The 18,524-nt window shown below is 33.5% G+C and overlaps 4 protein-coding genes across 7 annotated transcripts; 2 read left to right on the top strand and 2 right to left on the bottom strand.

Moving 5' to 3' along the window:
* Nucleotides 1-78: 78 nt before the first annotated feature.
* Nucleotides 79-3,203, bottom strand: Sergef (secretion regulating guanine nucleotide exchange factor). 2 transcript variants are annotated; one of them, XM_071718943.1, is made up of 5 exons: nt 2,844-3,203; nt 1,480-2,050; nt 887-1,138; nt 634-798; nt 79-336 (listed from the first exon to the last, which is right to left on the bottom strand). In XM_071718943.1, the coding sequence occupies exons 1-5, from the start codon at nt 2,910-2,912 to the stop codon at nt 167-169; spliced, it is 1,227 nt and encodes a 408-aa protein (XP_071575044.1). In that variant the 5' UTR covers nt 2,913-3,203; the 3' UTR covers nt 79-166. The 2 variants fall into 2 exon arrangements, with proteins under 2 accessions (XP_071575044.1, XP_071575043.1); XM_071718942.1 differs by having other exon boundaries at nt 634-813.
* A 108-nt stretch (nt 3,204-3,311) lies between these two features.
* On the top strand, nt 3,312-5,874 carry Cdc23 (cell division cycle protein 23). Its single transcript, XM_071718939.1, has 7 exons — nt 3,312-3,574; nt 3,658-4,319; nt 4,504-4,683; nt 4,782-4,946; nt 5,020-5,266; nt 5,336-5,600; nt 5,663-5,874. Exons 1-7 carry the CDS (start codon nt 3,474-3,476, stop codon nt 5,771-5,773), a joined length of 1,731 nt encoding a protein of 576 aa, XP_071575040.1. The 5' UTR covers nt 3,312-3,473; the 3' UTR covers nt 5,774-5,874.
* A 369-nt stretch (nt 5,875-6,243) lies between these two features.
* On the bottom strand, nt 6,244-12,020 carry LOC139780320 (kinesin-like protein Klp61F). Of its 2 annotated transcripts, none has more exons than XM_071718937.1 (16): nt 11,439-12,020; nt 10,908-11,055; nt 10,664-10,813; nt 10,150-10,310; nt 9,934-10,083; nt 9,602-9,838; nt 9,085-9,460; nt 8,740-9,011; nt 8,501-8,640; nt 8,324-8,442; nt 7,900-8,253; nt 7,571-7,798; nt 7,229-7,408; nt 6,926-7,145; nt 6,567-6,694; nt 6,244-6,460 (listed from the first exon to the last, which is right to left on the bottom strand). In XM_071718937.1, exons 1-16 carry the CDS (start codon nt 11,501-11,503, stop codon nt 6,404-6,406), a joined length of 2,985 nt encoding a protein of 994 aa, XP_071575038.1. In that variant the 5' UTR covers nt 11,504-12,020; the 3' UTR covers nt 6,244-6,403. The 2 variants fall into 2 exon arrangements, with proteins under 2 accessions (XP_071575038.1, XP_071575039.1); XM_071718938.1 differs by lacking the exon at nt 11,439-12,020 and adding an exon at nt 11,208-11,270.
* A 2,242-nt stretch (nt 12,021-14,262) lies between these two features.
* Nucleotides 14,263-17,161, top strand: LOC139780316 (uncharacterized). Of its 2 annotated transcripts, XM_071718931.1 has the most exons (4): nt 14,265-14,674; nt 15,067-15,120; nt 16,084-16,387; nt 16,772-17,161. In XM_071718931.1, the coding sequence occupies exons 1-4, from the start codon at nt 14,631-14,633 to the stop codon at nt 16,940-16,942; spliced, it is 573 nt and encodes a 190-aa protein (XP_071575032.1). In that variant the 5' UTR covers nt 14,265-14,630; the 3' UTR covers nt 16,943-17,161. The 2 variants fall into 2 exon arrangements, with proteins under 2 accessions (XP_071575033.1, XP_071575032.1); XM_071718932.1 differs by lacking the exon at nt 15,067-15,120 and having other exon boundaries at nt 14,263-14,674.
* The last annotated feature ends 1,363 nt before the right edge of the window (nt 17,162-18,524 follow it).

Consider the following 18,524-nt stretch of genomic DNA (forward strand, 5'->3'; position numbering starts at 1 on the left):
TGATTTTACTTCTCTCCGCCGACTTTGTCTTATAGTATTGCAATAAGATAAGAAATTTTGACAGACAACACGTCAAGCTATATTTATAAAAATACTTCATTGGTACACGATTACAATTAATATTTAATAAATAACAAATTTGCAACAATATATTTTTAATTCGCAGCTAGCTAGTGTCTTTTATCACAGCAAATGAATGTCCTGCACCAGCTCCCACAAGAACGGCAATGGAATCAGATGAAATCGGGAGAACCTCTGGCCGCAGAACATTTTCTGTTTTTCCGTTACCGCAATTTCCATGCTCATTCCAACCCCAGCACAACACTACTCCATCATCTGTAAAATTAAATTATCATTATTAAATACTAAAATACTAAAATGTGCTATGCACGTGTATACTAAAGTATTTTTTAAATATTTACTCGTTTTGTTTTAAGATATTTTTTAAGTTTAAAGAAACTTGTCCACCCTTGTTTAACAAAAAAGAAAATAAGAATAAAAATTGGTGATAATTAAAAATAAAAAATATGCATTCCCAATTTTATAAAATTGTAATTATTTGACGTATTTTTTAATTTCTTTATAAATGTATTTATACATCTGTTTAGATGTTTATCGAATCTAATAATTTACCGGTTAAGGCAACATTATGCTCTGATCCAACTGAAAGTTGAACGATTTTCGGAATGTGCTCAACACATTGAAGTCTCTCTTCTGTAGAAATTCCATTTTGTGGTTTCGACGAAGAACGGCCCAATTGACCATAATCATTTCTTCCCCATGAAAAAACAGTACCGTCTGAAATTATATATACTACACTTTGATACACATGTAAACAATTCGATTGTATAGTAGCAAAAACGTAAAGTGAATTTAGTTTACTTACTGCTCAAGATATTTATGTGACTCCAACCTGCATGAATTTGAACTTGTACATCGTGTTGTATGCCTGAGAGTGGAATACATATAGGTTGCAATATTCGTGTTTCAGAAGATGTCTTAGGAAAGAATCCCAACTGTCCATGCTTGTTGTCACCAAAGACATATGTATTGTACGTTTGCCTTTTTGTTATGACGACGGTGTGATACTGACCGCAGGCAACATTTTCCACGTTTCCCTGCATCGTCCATTCTGCAACTGTTCACCTGCGTTTTAATTAAGTGGAGACATTTTCTTTTTCTTACTATACAGTGTATCTTCAACAGAATAGCTGTCAACTATTTAAGTTAAAAGTAATGAAATAAATTAATAAATGATGTAAATAAGTACAAAATCAATAAACGTATAAGAGTGATAGATAAATAGTAAAAATATATATAAATACATAAATAATGAAATAATAATAGTTAAAAATATGTTAAAAGATTTTGAAAAGATACTCGAGTAAATTCAATGTCCTTATTAATTCCTTAGAATTCTTTAACTCACTTATTTTTACAGGATAAAAATTGTCCAAAATACAACGATTTGTTATATACCTTTGGTGAATGCACCAAGAAGAGGATACGGCTCCATGGTTTCTGGATTAATTAAACCCAATTGTCCTCTATTATTTGATCCACAAACATAGAGCTCACGATTCTCCATCACTATGGCGGTGTGTCGCAAACCCATCGAAACGTTCTTTATTTTTTCGCCGATCGAGATTTTGTGGGGATGAGATATTGAGGGAAAGACCGAAGGATCCAAACTCAATTGGCCATAGCGATTGGAACCCCATACGTATAACTCGCCGTTTCTCGTTAACGCCACGGAACTATCCCATCCACAGCAGACGTCAATTACTATTTCGTGTTCGAGAGCACGTATCATCTGAAACGTTAGAACGTTTCCCTTCTCGATTTTAGTGATTCCAGCTTGTCCTTTGTTGTTCAATCCACAGGAATAAACGCGACCATCCGCATCCAAAACCAGCGTGTGTCCAGCACCACCGACAATTTTCCTTATAGCTTCCGGCTTCAGGAAACATCCAGATAAATCAACTTCTTGCGGTAGAACAAATTGCTCGGACAATAAACCTTGTCCTAATTGACCATGGGAATTTGCACCCTGCAAAATATATTTATTAGACTTTTCAAATTGTTTATAGGTTGCTATAGATTTATATTTCAGTCGCATTCAAAGGATTGAAAACGAAAAATACATGTTGATTAAGCAACTTTACTTTCATTTTTCAATCTTATTCTCAAAAAAACTTTTATTTTGGATTATAGAGTTATACATATATTTTCCTAATATTGTTTTTAGAACAAAAATAATACAATTCAAAGTTTTAAATCAAACTTTTAGATTTTCTCTCAGCATGCTGTTTATATACTTACTACACATATGTAGCGCTTTGTAGAAAGAATCAAAAGCTTATTCAAACCTTTTGATCAATAAAAAAAAACAAAGATAGATCTACTACGATTTGAGATTACCCGAGCGGCGAGTCTGCAACTGGAGTCAAAAGACTTCAAAAGACGTAAAGTTTTTGCTTTGTTGCCTACAAGGACAACTGACATTTTATGGATGGACAAGTAGCAATATCTGGACGTCTTGAGGAAAAACTTGAAGGAAATTGATGCAAATCACAAATTTTGAATACATTTAACTTTTATTAGGATAATCTCAAACGATATTTTCCGAGAATAATTCCTCTATAATTATCCTAAAATATCAAATTTACCGGCTTCGTCATCTGATTTATGATTTTAACAATAAAATAAATTTTTGTTAGAAAAAAAAATTCACCTTTGCCGTTTATATTCGCTGCATGCATGCGTGCACGTATAACATACGATGGATAGTCTTGTTAAACAACAAATGACAAGGTTGAATATTTTATTTATGATCTTCTTACCCACGAAACCAGACGATACGTAGGCATTATATCCGAATTATATTCAGATTCTTTATTAAGTATTTTCATTCTCGATGATTCAGAGCGGATTTCTTCGCACCGTTCCACATGTCTACATGGTCTACATTTACGTATATACTACATCGATTAGACACATTAAAGACGATCTCACACTAATGTGAGGTTAGGAAAAGGCAAGTATGTATAAAAATCTGCAGATTCGAAAGCATTGTGCAAGATTCCGGGCCGGATAAAATATCCGATATATATTTTACCAAATAACGTTATTTTGTTATTCAACAGAAAGTACGCTATTTTATCGCCTAATATATTTACGTTTTATTTACGCGTTTAGATAATTTCATGCGCGGCAGCCTTTAGTACGCAACTCACTGCACCAGTGTGCACTAGTTCAGCAGTGCAGCAACAGAAAACAGACCACGTGCATCGTGCACCGAATATTTTTTGTCTGATTTTTGTTCGGCACGCTGAAGTAAACGGAGTATGCCGGTATATTATACGAACGAATCGCACTGAAAAAGAAAAATTTACTCCTGGCTGTGTGTAGCGTTATGTTAAACGCTGTTATTTTCATAAGCGACGTAATATAGGAAAAACAAGACGAGCAGGATGCAGGAATCCGTGAAGTTCAATCTTAAGGAGGTTAAGTCGGATCTTCTGCACGCGATACACGAATGCTCTCAGCGCGGTTTGCTGCACACCACCAAATGGTATGTGAATTTCTGCTCAAATAAACGTATCGCGGTCTCTTTACGCATACGATTTTCGGATTTTATATTCATGTTTGTTGTAGGTTAGCGGAATTAAATTATTCGTTGAAGAATGTAGACATAGATCCACACGATTTAACAGCGGACATGAAGGTACCGGTGATCGGCGAAGCGGAGGATATCTATACCCTGGCTAAAACGTACTTCGATCTAAAGGAGTACGACAGAGCGGCGTATTTCACGATGGACTGTATAAGTCTTAAGATCAGATTTCTACATTTGTATTCGCGCTATCTGTCAGGGGAGAAGAAGAAGATAGACGATATGACGGACGTGCCGCCGGATCCTCTGAAGAACGAGACTCTGAAGTATCTTTGCACCGATCTAAAGGCGGATCACCAAGCGTCGAAGCTGGATGGCTACGGATTGTATCTTTTCGGCGTGACGCTGAAGAAGCTGCAACTCACTAAAGATGCGATAGATGTTTTAGTGGAATCTATACATAAGGAGCCTATGCATTGGGGTGCGTGGTTAGAGCTGGCTGCATTAATCACGGACAGGGAGAAACTAGATAGTTTGTGCCTGCCTAATCATTGGATGAGGTATTTCTTCATGGCGCATATGTACTTAGAACTGCAGCTCATAGATGAAGGCCTAGCGTTATACTGCCAACTGCAATCGATGGGCTTTCAGAAGAATGGTTACGTTTTAGCTCAAACTGCAATTGCAGTGCATTATAGAAGAGGCAAGTGAGCAAATTCAGCATTTAGAATGGATAATATACAAGCTTTGCTGAAAAATTTAGAAAATCAATGTTCTCTTGATTATATGAATTATTTTAGGATTCGGTTAAATCTATCATATCGTTCATAATTATTAACATATATGTCTATGAATATCATATATCATGGAAATATGGTTTATTTTAGATGTTGATAATGCAATAGAAACTTTCAAAAGAATAATAGATGAAGATCCTTATTGCCTTGATAACATGGATACATATAGTAATCTACTTTATGTGAAAGAAATGAAAGTTGAACTGGCAGATCTGGCGCACAGAGCTACCGAGATAGATAAATATAGATTGGAGACTTGTTGTATAGTTGGTGAGTATTAATTGCATCCCTTTGAAAGACATAAGTATAACAACGTTGCATTTAAGGAGAACATACTTTAAGAGATAAAAAAACGGTATGTCTTTTAGGAAATTATTACAGTTTAAGAGCTGATCATCAAAAGGCAGTGATGTACTTTCATAGAGCGTTAAAGATGAATCCGCAATATTTGTCAGCCTGGACATTGTTAGGTCATGAATTTATGGAAATGAAGAATACCAATGGTGCTATCCACAGTTATAGGCAGGCGATTGGTAAGTTCTTTGAACACTTTCTGCTTGCATCGGTATAACATGTATTTTTAATTTATATTTTTCAACTTGCCAGAGGTGAATAGACGAGACTACAGAGCATGGTACGGCTTGGGTCAGACGTACGAAATTTTGAAAATGCCTTTTTATGGACTCTATTATTATAAACAAGCTCAGTTATTAAGGCCCCATGACAGTAGGATGGTTCTAGCTTTGGGCGAAGCATACGAGAAGCAAGATAAAATTCAGGACGCACTTAAATGCTATTACAAAGCATGCAACGTGGGTGACATAGAAGGAATGGCACTCTTAAAATTAGCAACGTACGTATCCAACATGTAGTGCTGTATGACAAAAATAATATATATGTATAATTTCTCGTCTTGTCACAGGCTGTATGAGAAATTAGGAGAACACGATCATGCAGCGGCAGCTTATACAGATTTTGTAATGGATGAATTTCGAAGTGTCGACAGAACAGAGCTTAGTCATGCATATAAATATCTCACACAGTATCACTTAAAGAAGGAACAATTGGATCAAGCTAATCATTACGCACAAAAATGCCTTCAGTTTGATGAAACAAAGGAGGAAGCAAAAGTGTTGTTAAGAACTATTGCTGAAAAAAGAACTAAAGTAGAAGAAACTTCTATGGTGGTAAGTAAAATCATTTTATAGTAATTAAACATTAAAGCAATTCAATTTCGTAATTTTTCTAGGTGGATGATATGAACGAAACGGACCCTGTAATTGAGCAAAGAGCGCGAACGGATGCAACACCTGGAAGTCAACTATCACCGATGAATCTCTCATTCACACCTACGCCATAAACAAAATAGATATTTTCTACTTATAGTATATATAATTTTAATATTTGTAATTCTGTATATAAGTATACACATAAAATATTCAATAATTCTTTTGTATTGTATATTTAGTAAATTATTCTTTTTTCCTAAAGATTGCAATGTTAAAATTTCTCGAGAATTTCATGTTTTAAGTGCATCTAACAATAAGATTAATTATTAAATAGCATATGAACATATATATGATAAAAACAATTCACAAAATCTCGATTTTTAATCCAAATAAGAAAAGAATCATAAAATAGCTATTAAATTCAATTCCAATTTAATCCAAATGCCCATGTCTATTTATGCTTATTATAAGAATTATTTATGCAGTCAATTCGCATATTAATACTTAATATATATATATTAATATGAAATCGAAATAAAGTGTCTTAATACTTTTTACTTAATACTTTTTTATATAATGTATAATGCAATAGATTTGTGAATCATTTTCTGTCAATTATTTATTTATACCGTTATTTATGCCGTTAATTACATTGTATCATTGTATCAAAAAATTCCTTATCTGTTATTAAACCTAATGTACATAATTAACTAATTTTTATTGTATAAGTATAAAATGCAACTGATTACCAGTTGAAGTATTTAATTTGCATTCGGACATTTCTTCTTCGGCGAGTTATTATTGACCAATACCGTTTCCTGTAAACATATATTATATATTTAATAATATTTATATGTTCCTAGTAATTTTTTCATAATTTATTCTTTAGAAACAATGGGATTTCTAAATCATGTCTATATTTACTTCATTATCAGAATTGTTGAGGTTGAGGTAATTTCTTGTTTCTCTGAATCTCTGAATGATTCGTTCATGTGGCGAAGTTGCAACAAGACGTCGTGGATATTGATATTCTTTTCTTGCCGGCGTTAAACCTGAAAAGAAAAGTTAAATGACTTTAATAAAATAATTCTTCGCCAGTGATCAAATAATAAAACAAGAAATTTCGTCGGCCTAACTGGCAGTAAAGTTAAATAGTTTTTAAACTATTTAACTTTACTGCCAGTTAGGCCGACGAAATTTCTTGTTTTATTAAATGACTTTAGTTCACCTAAAATTAAAAAAACGCTAATAAATACAATATTACATAAAAACCGGAGATTTACCTGTTGGCGTGTCGTGCCGTAAATCTTCAAGGAATTTCCCAACTTTTTCCTGTATTGAATGCAGATCCGTAATTGTCTTGTCATGACAAACAGACGAATTTTCACTTTCACTTGTAAGCTTATCGTTCAGTTCTTTGGATGCTTGTAGATTTTTCTTTCTTAATTCTTCCGCAAGCTTTTGATGATCACGACTTCCTTGAACTAGTGTATTATAGATATTCTATATAAAAAAAAAAGATTAGATATATTATCTATGTACATTTTGCAAAACAATAATTTTAATGCTACATAAGATAGATTTACTTTGACAGATCCAACAGAAGAAGAATTATCTTCCTTGAACTTTTGTTCCATTTGTTTTATGTTATCTTCGACATGTAATTTTTTCTGCATTAATACATCGCAATGACTATTTAAGTCAGTTTGAATTTCATCAGTCAAATTACGGCTATGTACTGCAACCTGCTCTGCTAACGTCCAATTCTGATAACAGAATAAAAGATGCTTATCATTAGTAGGTATATCACATTATCTTGTTTATTACTTTTATTTTTCAAAGCACCCAGATATAAATAATGATATTTCATCATACGTTTTTATCTGGGTACTTAATAATTTAAAAATTAATAGAAAGTTAGATGTTACCTCTTCCATGCTAGATGTAACATCGTTTTTTATTATATCCACGTCGCCTTGAATTCTCTGCTGTAGAGTCTTATTTCTCTCAACAGCCTTGTGGTAGTTATTGAAAATATCATTAGTCGTACTGTCGCAAACCTCATTAACACGATTTAAGGTGGCGCATGCGGTCGAATAATTGTCGGTCACATTTTCATTTAACTTGTTAAATTGTAGCCATAGATCTTCAAATGACTGTAAAATAAGAACAATATATAATTTGTGAGTAAAATTATTAAAAATATTAATCAAACAATAAACCAAAATGTTATTAATAAAATATCATCAGATAATACCTTTTTAAATCTTTCTTGCTCCTCCATAATTTTACCATCACCTTCACGAATAGCTTGTACATTCTGTTTTATCTCATCTATATTTTTATACAAATTATCACGTTCTTGCAACCTGTAGTTACATAGTTGTTTTATCGATTCATTTGTATATGCCAATACTTTATCAAACTTCTGAGATACGTCATCATTTAAACGATGTAAGTTCTCTACAATTTCCATGTTATTAACTTCTATCAAATCATTAATTTTCGATGTCAGTTTTAGGGACTCATCATTTAAAAATTTACGTTCATTCTGAGTCGTGTTAGATGAATATGCCATTTCTGTGTCCAGGTACTGGTGATAGTGTTTGTACTGTAACAGAAAAATTCGTCATATACATTTTATTATATTATAGTTTTTACATAATGCATCAATTACTTACTGAATTATTTATGTTCTTTGTAAATTCATCTATTGCTAATTTTTGTTTATTAACAATGTCATTTGACATATGGCCGATTATCGAATCAATATCCTTTTTAAACAGTTCCATTTGTGAGCCTGTAAAGATAATATAATTAACATATTTGTCAGATGCATATTAATAATTTGTACTTGCCGATGCTATCTTTCATAGAGGTGCAAAACCCTATGAATTCCCGTGTATAAACAGCAACATTATTTTCCACATCTTGAAACTGTTTTGCAATGTTACTTCGGAACTGATGACTGATATGTTCATTTTCTTGTTCCAATTGTCTGTGGATGTTACATGTATTTTAAAATAACTATACTAATGCTATCTGCATTATAAAATATCTACTGTTAACAATATAATAAATAATATGACGTAATTACCTCTTATGAGAAATTTTATCATGAAGCTTATTTACATCAACTGTTGCTGAATCAGCTACATCCAAGAGTTTTTGTGCTTGCGACAAAAGTTGTTTTTCTGTAGATACGTGTTTTTCTACTAAGTAACTTTTTTCTTCTTTCTCACGTTCTGTCATTTGTAAAAGTGCTGTAGTTGATTTCAAAGCATGTGCGGTGGTTTCTAATTGTTCCTTAGTTTCGTGTAGATAATTAGTTTGTTCCATATGCTTTGTTTGTAAATCATTAAATATTTGCTAAACAGAATTATAATAACAATATTAATATTAATTATTGAAACAAAGAATACATTAATTATTATCTATTTACCTCCTTAGTCTCCATAGTTTCTTTAAGGACTTTAATGTGAGTTATTTTTTCTTCAATTTCCTTTGTCTGATTTTCAATTAATGTTTGCATCTCGTTATAATTCTCGTGCGCCAAATATACACCATTTCGTTCACGTGCTGCCAACAAGTCTCTCCTAAGTCTCTCAATTTCTTCCGTGTACTCTTTAAGTAGTGCCTTTTTAGACAGTTTCTGATTAATTTCAGGACGATTTGTGATATTTTTGGCACGATGAGCATAATCTAATGTTGATAAGGTTTCCTCAACATTTATGCTCGCTGGAGACACTGTTGCAATGATTGACGTTTTCGTACGTCCACCTAATGACTCTTGCAAGAGTCTTGTTAATTTTGATTCCCTGGCCAATGTAAAACACACGAAAAAGAATAGATTGGATTAATTTTATTACAAATAAATAATTATCAAATTTTAATATTGATCTTTTAATCTCTATATATTTGTATCTATAAAATTATATCAGTATGTAAATTTGTATTACCGATATGGAATGTGAGGTGCTCTCTCAACAAGCGATGTTATAACTCGACCAAGAGTCAATAATGATTGATTGATATTTCCTGCTTCTCGTGCTCTCCTATCAACCGCACCAGATCTTCCAACATTTTCACTCCCAGCTAAATCTACCAAGTTTAATTTTCCAGTTTTTAAAAGTTCTTCTCCATCCACAGTATTTTCTTTTATATGAATAGTGATGGAAAACACTGTATGGGAACGGCTGAAAGTATATAGTATAAAAAATATATAAATAGTATAAAATTTAGTATTTAAAAAAATAAATAATACATTATGTATCCAATTTAAGATAACAACCTCGAGTGAGCATTCATTAAAGTTGCAGCCGTTTGTCTTTTCTCTGATCCCTTTTCTAGGATCTTGTAAACTTCATTTTTATTATGTACAGTTACTTCCTCTAATCCATGAATGATCACTGAACCTTTTCTTGTAGCATCCTCATAAAGCCTAAAATAATCATCATACTAATATAATCTATTTTTCATATTTCTTAGCAAAAATGAGTAATATTACCTTATTTTAGATGCATCATCACTAGGCGATAGCAAGTCAAACAGTTCTTCGTTATATAACTCGAGAAAGCTAACTCGTACTGTATATTCTTGTGCTTCCAACAAACGTAATTCATCAAACAAATGACTTAATGCACGCGGTATAATTCCAGCTGTAGTATCCTATATATATATAAAAACAAATCTAATTTGTACAAGCTTAATTGATACTATTATATTTGAAAATTGTGGCATACTAAAGTTGACTATTTGGATATTTGATACAAATATCAAAACAGTCTAGTCAAGTTATATTTATATATATAGTAAAATTATAAATTTATTTTTTTGGTACAAATTACTCCATTTTATTACAATTTCAAGCATTGTCTTGATTCTATAAGCAGAAAGTTCTAGTTTTCCTTATATTAATAAATATAAAAAAATAGATATGATGTTAGGGCTATACATATTGACATTTTATACGTCTATCATTTAATGCAATAATTAACATCATTTTGGATAACATAACTCACACTTAACCAGTGTAATGTTGGATCATTGCTAACACCTTCCATAGTAAATGTCTTTCCAGTTCCAGTTTGGCCATAAGCAAAAACCGTACAATTATATCCTGCCAATACTTCCTCGAGCAATGGGCTAACAACTGCATTATACACATCTATCTACAAATTACAACCATTTTTTAAGGATTCCTTGAAACATTCAAGATAGAAAATTTCATTTTTTATACAAAATAAAGAAACGTTATATCTCTACCTGTTTCGAAGAAGGTCCAAATACTTTGTCAAATGTGAATTTCTTTGAATGATTGCCTTGTGATCTTTCGTGGACCACCACTTCTTTGTTAGATGGCAATTCCAATACCGAGATAGATTTTCCGACTTTCTCACTTTGATTTATTGGTCTATTAAAGAAAAGGAAATCACTTCATAAGGATAATAGGCCTATATTAACATATAAAGGCAAATAAAAAATACCAAAAATGTATGTACGTATTAGTTGCTTAATTTTTATTTAATAAAAAAATTATGATTGTCAAACAAGAGACAAAAGTACTTTTTCGAAATCTTTCAGGGTAGAATTTAATGCGCCTCTCGTTATGCACTAAGGCTGCGGTCCACTTGACGCTACAAATGCTTCGGAGCGTTCTTCTTCTCCTTCTTTCTTCATTGAAAGAAAAGAGAAGAGAAATGCTTCAAAGCATTTGTAGCGTCAAGTGGACCGCAGCCTAAGTTTCAGTTTCCTCAACAATAATACGTCACAGCATCACAAATAATTGTCACCTACCTGACGCGCACGAAAACTTGTATATGCTGATTCTTATCCTTCTTCGCATTGCGAGTATCATTCATCTTGGATAATTTCTTGCGTAATTATCTCTCGCTACGACAACACGTTTTATTTCGCGTTTATTTACTGTTTGTAAACGCCAGACGCGAGAAGTCAGCCACAGTATCCGTTGAAGAATTTAAATTGAGATGCTTCACGCGATCGCCGCTAGGTGATGGCGTGGGGAAAACCGCATTTTTTCAATGGCAGCCAATCACAGGGAATCGGATCATGTATCTTTTCCCCTAGGGCTCGATTCTTGAATTTGCGAGAGAAAAGGTGCGATTTCACGATGACGCTCGACGCTGGATTCGAGCGTCAAATCTGGTCACGTGATAGATTCAGAGGGACGCGAAATATAACCTAACCACTGGATTGGCTGAATTCGAGCGTCGAGTGTCAAAGCTAAACATAGACTGTGTTTACATGACACCGTTAATCGGGTTTTATAACATCGGTAGTTGTCAGGAAGACCAATCGTAATCATTCTTCAGAAGAATGGAATAGCTGTGATTGACCGGCCTAAGAACTACCGATGTTATAAAACCCGATTAACGGTGCCATGTAAACTACAGTTTAGCTTTTTGGCGCTGTTTGACGCTCGAATCCAGCGTCGAGCGTCATCGTGAAATCGCACCTAACGTATGCGAAAATTCTGCTCTTACAGAAACGCAGCAAGTTGATTGGTTAAGGTAGTTGGGTCAAAAATGATGAAAATCCAGATTTTCTTTAAACATGCAGTAAAATTATATTTAGATATTAATACGTATGTGTGTTAAATTTGGGTTCGATTTAATTACCGTAGTTTCCGAGATATGATCGCTTAAATAATAATTATAAGTTGACTGCCCAGAGCAAGATGACGTCTAAAGACGTCTTTAATGACGTTAGAGAACGTCATAAAACGGAATTAATACGTCATTTGACATCACTTTGCTACTGGGTGTATTTAACATTGCGTTTAGTCTCAGTCTACAATAGATGTTTTAAGCCCTAAGCCTTAAGCCGTGATCAGACTACGGATTGGGATTGAGATTGGATTGAAATTTGACCAATTAGAGCAAAGTTCACTAAACCTGAAGTTAGTTTCCTTTATTCTGATTGATTAAATTTCAATCCAATCTCGATCCCAACCCGTAGTCTGATCACGGCTTTAAGAAATTGTTCAATCACAGTTGAATTTGAGGAGAATAATTGACTGTGATTGGTCAATTTCTTAGGGCTTAGGGCCGATATCACAATCTCCGATTAACGTGATCCTCCGATTAAACTCACTCTTCGTCTCTTTCTAGGGGGACAGTTATGCTGGGTCTACAATGCGAGTCGCAAAGTCGTGAGTCGCAAGAATTGACCAATCACAGTCGAATTTGAGGAGAATAATCGACTGTGATTGGTCAATTCTTGCGACTCACGACTTTGCGACTCGCATTGTAGACCCAGCATTAGAAAGAGATGCAGAGTAAGTTTAATCGGAGAATCACGTTAATCGGAGACTGTGATATCGGCCCTTAGGGCTTAAAACACCTATTGTAGACTGGGACTTATGGGCGCTGAAATAGAAAAACTAAAGCGTACAGACAAAGAGAGAACGAGGTAAAGGTCAACTCCACCGGACACTTTTTGAAGGCTTTCATATAGGGATCACGTAGTCCATACTATATGTCGATGGTGCCCTGCTTAAGCCTTGTGTACACGATACTAGAAATCGGTCCGAGTTTCGGTTTAAGCCAATCAACTTGCAGCTCTTACAGAAAAGCAGCAGTTTCATTGGCTTAAACCGAAACTCGGACCGATTTCTAGTATCGTGTACACAAGGCCAATGAAACTGCTGCTTTTCTGTAAGAGCTGCAAGTTGATTGGCTTAAACCGAAACTCGGACCGATTTCTAGTATCGTGTACACAAGGCTTTAGGCCTGGTCTACAATGGATGTTGTAAGTTGTAAGTCGTAAGAATTGGCCTATCACAGTTCATTATTCTTCGACCGCAAGGAGAATAATGGACTGTGATTGGTCAATTCTTACGACTCACGACTTACAACACCCATTGTAGACCGGGCATAAGGGCCGGTCTACAATGGAAGTTGTAAGTCGTAAGTCGTAAGAATTGGACAATCACAGTTCATTATTCTTTGACCTCAAGGAGAATAAGGGCCCGGACACACACTTTTTCGTAACAGTAAGGGCCGGTCTACAATGGATGTTGTAAGTCGTAAGTCGTAAGAATTGGCCAATCACAGTTCATTATTCTTCGACCGCAAAGAGAATAATAAACTGTGATTGGTCAATTCTTACGACTTATGACTTACAACACCCATTGTAGACCGGCCCTAATACTTGGACATGTATATTTGTCAATATAGCAAAAAATCTAAAATAAGACTTAAAACAAAAAATTGAGCAAAAGTAATTGAATTTTTAAAAAAGTGCATGTTTAAATTTCGACGACACTGACCGTACGATATCAGAGTATGATAAATCCAAAAAAAATTTTATTAGATTAGCTCGGTTAAGGCCATTGCACGTAACAAAGTTAGTCATAATCGTAAGGCCGTAAGAAAATAGACCAATCACACTCGATTATTCTTCGAGCTCAAGGAGCTTCGTGCGCGCGGTCATGTGCCAACGTCAAAATACTATTTCATTTTCTGTAACTTTTTTTTATTTTATCGGTTTTTAACATTCTAAGAGAAGCAATAGTGTTTAAAAATCTGTTCTTGAATTTATATATAAAAGGGTTCATCGTCTATTGAACTTTATTGATCAAGCCTAATTTTGACTAGTATAGTTGGGAAAGAACCACCGCCATGCGATAATCGGGTATCGTATCAATTGTGATCAATCGGTCTGAATACTCTGAATTAGTCAGAGCCGCAACGGGCACGGACCAGTTCGGACGTGTTTTGTCCGGAAGGAAATTTTTTTTTTTTAAGTATTGCGACTGTGTCTGCATTGTGAGTCCAATTAAATTCATTGCGTCAGTGCAACTGAAATAAGACACGCTTTACGGCTCGTACGACAATTGGTTCGTCCTGGCCATATAAGAGCAGTACTGCTACTACTGCTCAAAGATCATATCACAAAGAAGAAGAAGAAGTCTGAATTGGTCTTTAGACCGTCAATTAATGCGGAGTGTCTCAAGAAAAAGGAAAAATGAAAAGAACGGGACCGTCTCTAGAGTCTACAGATTTGCCCAGGTAAGCGAGAAACGACGAGTTCACCTGTAGTGCAATTCTGTAACTCGTTATGCCGTCGTTATGAGCTATAACGACAATTGCGCAGCTTTTTTACCATATAAAATATCTGCGCAACGATAGTCGATACCTCATAACGAGTTACAGAATCGCACTACTGTACCCCTATTCTGTAACTCTTAACGACAGTGTCGGTATCGTTATGTTGTCGTTGCGCAGGTATACTATATGGAAAAAAAGCTGCGCAACGACGATATAACGATATCGATACTGTCGTTAGAGTTACAGAATAGGGCTACTGAAATCGCATGTCTATTTTGGTTCTGTTAAGAAGTTATTATAGTTATAATAGTTATCGTTGTTGTATTACAATAATTATATTGATATATGTACAGGGTAGGGCACCATAAATTGAGACGCCTAAATACCCTAAATATATTTTTGCCCAGGTAAGCGAGAAACGAGTTCACCTGAAATCGCATGTCTATTTTGGTTCTGTTAAGAAGTTATTATAGTTATAATAGTTATCGTTGTTGTATTACAATAATTATATTGATATATGTACAATGGGGAGCAGGAATGAGTTCCGTTCTCGGTGCAGAGCGGTGTAGATGAGCGCGCTATCTTTAGGTGGGTTACCGACCTACTTACAGTCACGGTCGATAAAAGGTTCAAATGCAGAACCGCGAACGCGTAAAAATGGTCAGTCACGCTGTATTGCTCGCGCGTGCATTTGATTAAAAGAAACATTTTTAATACAATTTGATACACACAATTAATATTTATTACATACAATGTAACAATCATAGGTGATTATGTTGTAATTATAATTATCATATTATCTTTAATTATATTATTCCAGTAAACACATACTTAGTCGGTGGAATAATAGTTACAGATGCATAATATAATTATAATTACATAATCACCTATGATTGTTATATTGTATGTAATAAATATTAATTATTTTTTTTATATATTAATTTTTTTTATTTATATTATAAATAAAATTATAAAATAAATTATAATTAATATAGATATATATTTCGCTTTTGAAATACTTTGTATTTATGCTTTCTACTATTCTCTGCTTTAACAAAGATTATAATTTTAAAATAATATATAATTATGTAAAAATGAAAGTAAAAGAAACAAAATATATATCCGCAAATTATTATTTTCTTACTTACCGACACATCGTGATATTTTTAAGTATTAATTAAAAATAAATGGATCATAAGTGATGATTTTCCTTCTTAGAATCTTTTTTACAATTCAAAATACACAACATTTGAAAATTACAAAGAAATCGGCAGAGAGGGGGCTGGCTTATACTCAATATTTACATATATTTTTTATATTATTCTCCATTGTGTGATAATGATTATAACACGAGAAATCTAACTTTCTAGCGGCTCAAAAAACATTGGTAAGCAGACCGAAAACGTTGATAGTCTTAAAGATAAAGTTGCCAAGTTGGAGAAGCAAGTGATTGATCTGAGAAAAGACGTGGAAAGATCTAAAAAACCTGACCATGTTGTATACGGTCAGAAGCCCCTTCACCGCACTCCAAAAGCAATATCAGCTATATTTGGAAAGTCTGGTTGTAGCTGTAAATCTGTGTGGAGTTGCTCCTCACAGATTTGTGGTTGCGTGAAGAACAGCAACAAATGTGGTCTGTCATGTAAATGTGACAATAAAATGTGTCAAAATCAGGTAATATTATCATTTGAATGTATGATGTTTTTATGTATAGTAACCTGAAAAGAAATTTATTGATATTTTACAGAAACCAGAATATGATCAAGAGAAGAATAAATTGTGTTGCAATTAGGCTGGGTTCGTCTTGATGCTTTCAGCGCTGTAAGCATCATTCTATCTTCGTTGCACATCGAATATCAAATGAAGATAAAACGATACTTTCAGCGCTAAAAGCGCCAAAACAAACCCAGTCTTAGTCATATCTGTAAATAGTTCCTTTCTTTACATTTTTAAAATATTTGCTTATAATTCTAAACCTATGAACAAATTTTATTATGGATTAACTATTATGGAATAATAAGAGTTTTTTAATAATATTAAGAACTGATTATTTCACAGGCAAGGCCAGTTCAAAACTGGAAAGCCACTGGTTGTAGCTGTAAAGGGAATTGCTCCTCACGAATGTGTGGTTGCGTGAAGAATTCCAACAGCTGTGATCCGTCATGTAAATGTGACGAAGAAATATGTGAAAATGACAGATTGTGTTATAGAGATAGAGATATGTACTAACACATTAACATATGTTAATACAGTTATATTTTACAAATGTTAAAGTTTAAAAGTACTTTATATATACCTCTATTTTTGTACGGTGTACAAAATTTTTTTATCTTCAAAAATTAGAGTAGTTTATATGTATTTTTATTTTTACTGATTGTATTTTTTTCCAAAAATTAGAGATACTTTGTTTAAAAACTATTCTTTTAATAAATAAAGTTTAATATGCAATGTATAAATATATTTATTTTTTCATGTACATCTCCGTGGATAGAAAGGTTATAAGTTTTGGAATATGTTTGTTTAATTTTATAATTTATTTTCCAATGGGAGAATTCTTTTATTGGACAAGACGAATGCATTCCGAAATTTATCACAAAAGAGGAACAATATTTCTGTCCATGATTGTACAATTATCCCCTTTCTGGTTAAACCATAATTTCCAGCTCATTGTATATAGAATATCCATATAATATCGCGAGTGCTATATAATTAATATCTTACGACATTTTTTATCATCGACATATAGCACTATGATTGGTCCGCCGTTTTTATTTAATTCACGCCAGTTTTTGGAAATTTCTATTTTTGTAAAACATAGTAAATTAGCATTTCAAAAAATTTTTAAAATTTAATTTCTATTATTATTTAACTCTAAATATTATCAAAATAATTTACATATACATGTAAAAAAGAATCCACAGAAAAGAGAACAAATTTTTTTTATATAAATATGGTCAATTCCATATGAATAATAAATAATTGGCTGTAGTTCCGAAAAGCCCATACCTCTGATCGTTCTGAAATTTTGTATACTATTATATTTTGATATGCTAATTATGAATATGTCAATGAAAATTGGCGCAAAGGTCATTTTGTAGGTAAAAATTAAAAAAGAAATTTTTTGCATATTTTTTAATTATCTAAATAAATATACATTTTAGAACAAAAAGTTTCAAATAAAAATTGTATATCTCTTAAAAACGCAACTTTTATATTCTATACGCTATTACTGTAAAAGCAGTACTTAACGAGAAAAATATAATGTAAGAAAAAACGAGATAACAAAAAGTTATTAAGGCACGGGGGGGTGCAGGGGGGGGCGAAGCCCCCCCCGCTCACGCTTAAAGCGAAATACATTTCCTAAACGGGCACGCCGAAGGCGTGTCCATGGGGGTGGTGGTGCGGGGGGGGGGCGAAGCCCCCCCCCCTGCCCACCCATCAACCCAACCCACACCGCCAGGTGCATGGGGGGGGGTGCGGGGGGGGGGGGGGCGAAGCCCCCCCGCCTACACTCCTAGGTTTGTTTCATATTATTTAGAAATACTTGAATAAATCTTAACGAGAAAAATATAATGTAAGAAAAAACGAAATAACAAGAAATTACTTTGTTTTCTATTATTCAGAAAACTTGAATAAATCTTACCGAGAAAAATATAATGTAAGAAAAAACGAGATAGCGCGTCACTAATCTACAAGATATACAATTTTTATTTGAAACTTTTTGTTCTAAAATGTATATTTATTTAGATAATTAAAAAATATGCAAAAAATTTCTTTTTTTATTTTTACCTAGAAAATGACTGCGCCAATT

Source organism: Temnothorax nylanderi, unplaced genomic scaffold (genome assembly GCF_030848795.1).
Source record: "Temnothorax nylanderi isolate EJ_2023f unplaced genomic scaffold, tnyl_v1.0 TNYL_tig0271_pilon, whole genome shotgun sequence".
Taxonomy (NCBI): Eukaryota; Metazoa; Arthropoda; class Insecta; order Hymenoptera; family Formicidae; genus Temnothorax; species Temnothorax nylanderi.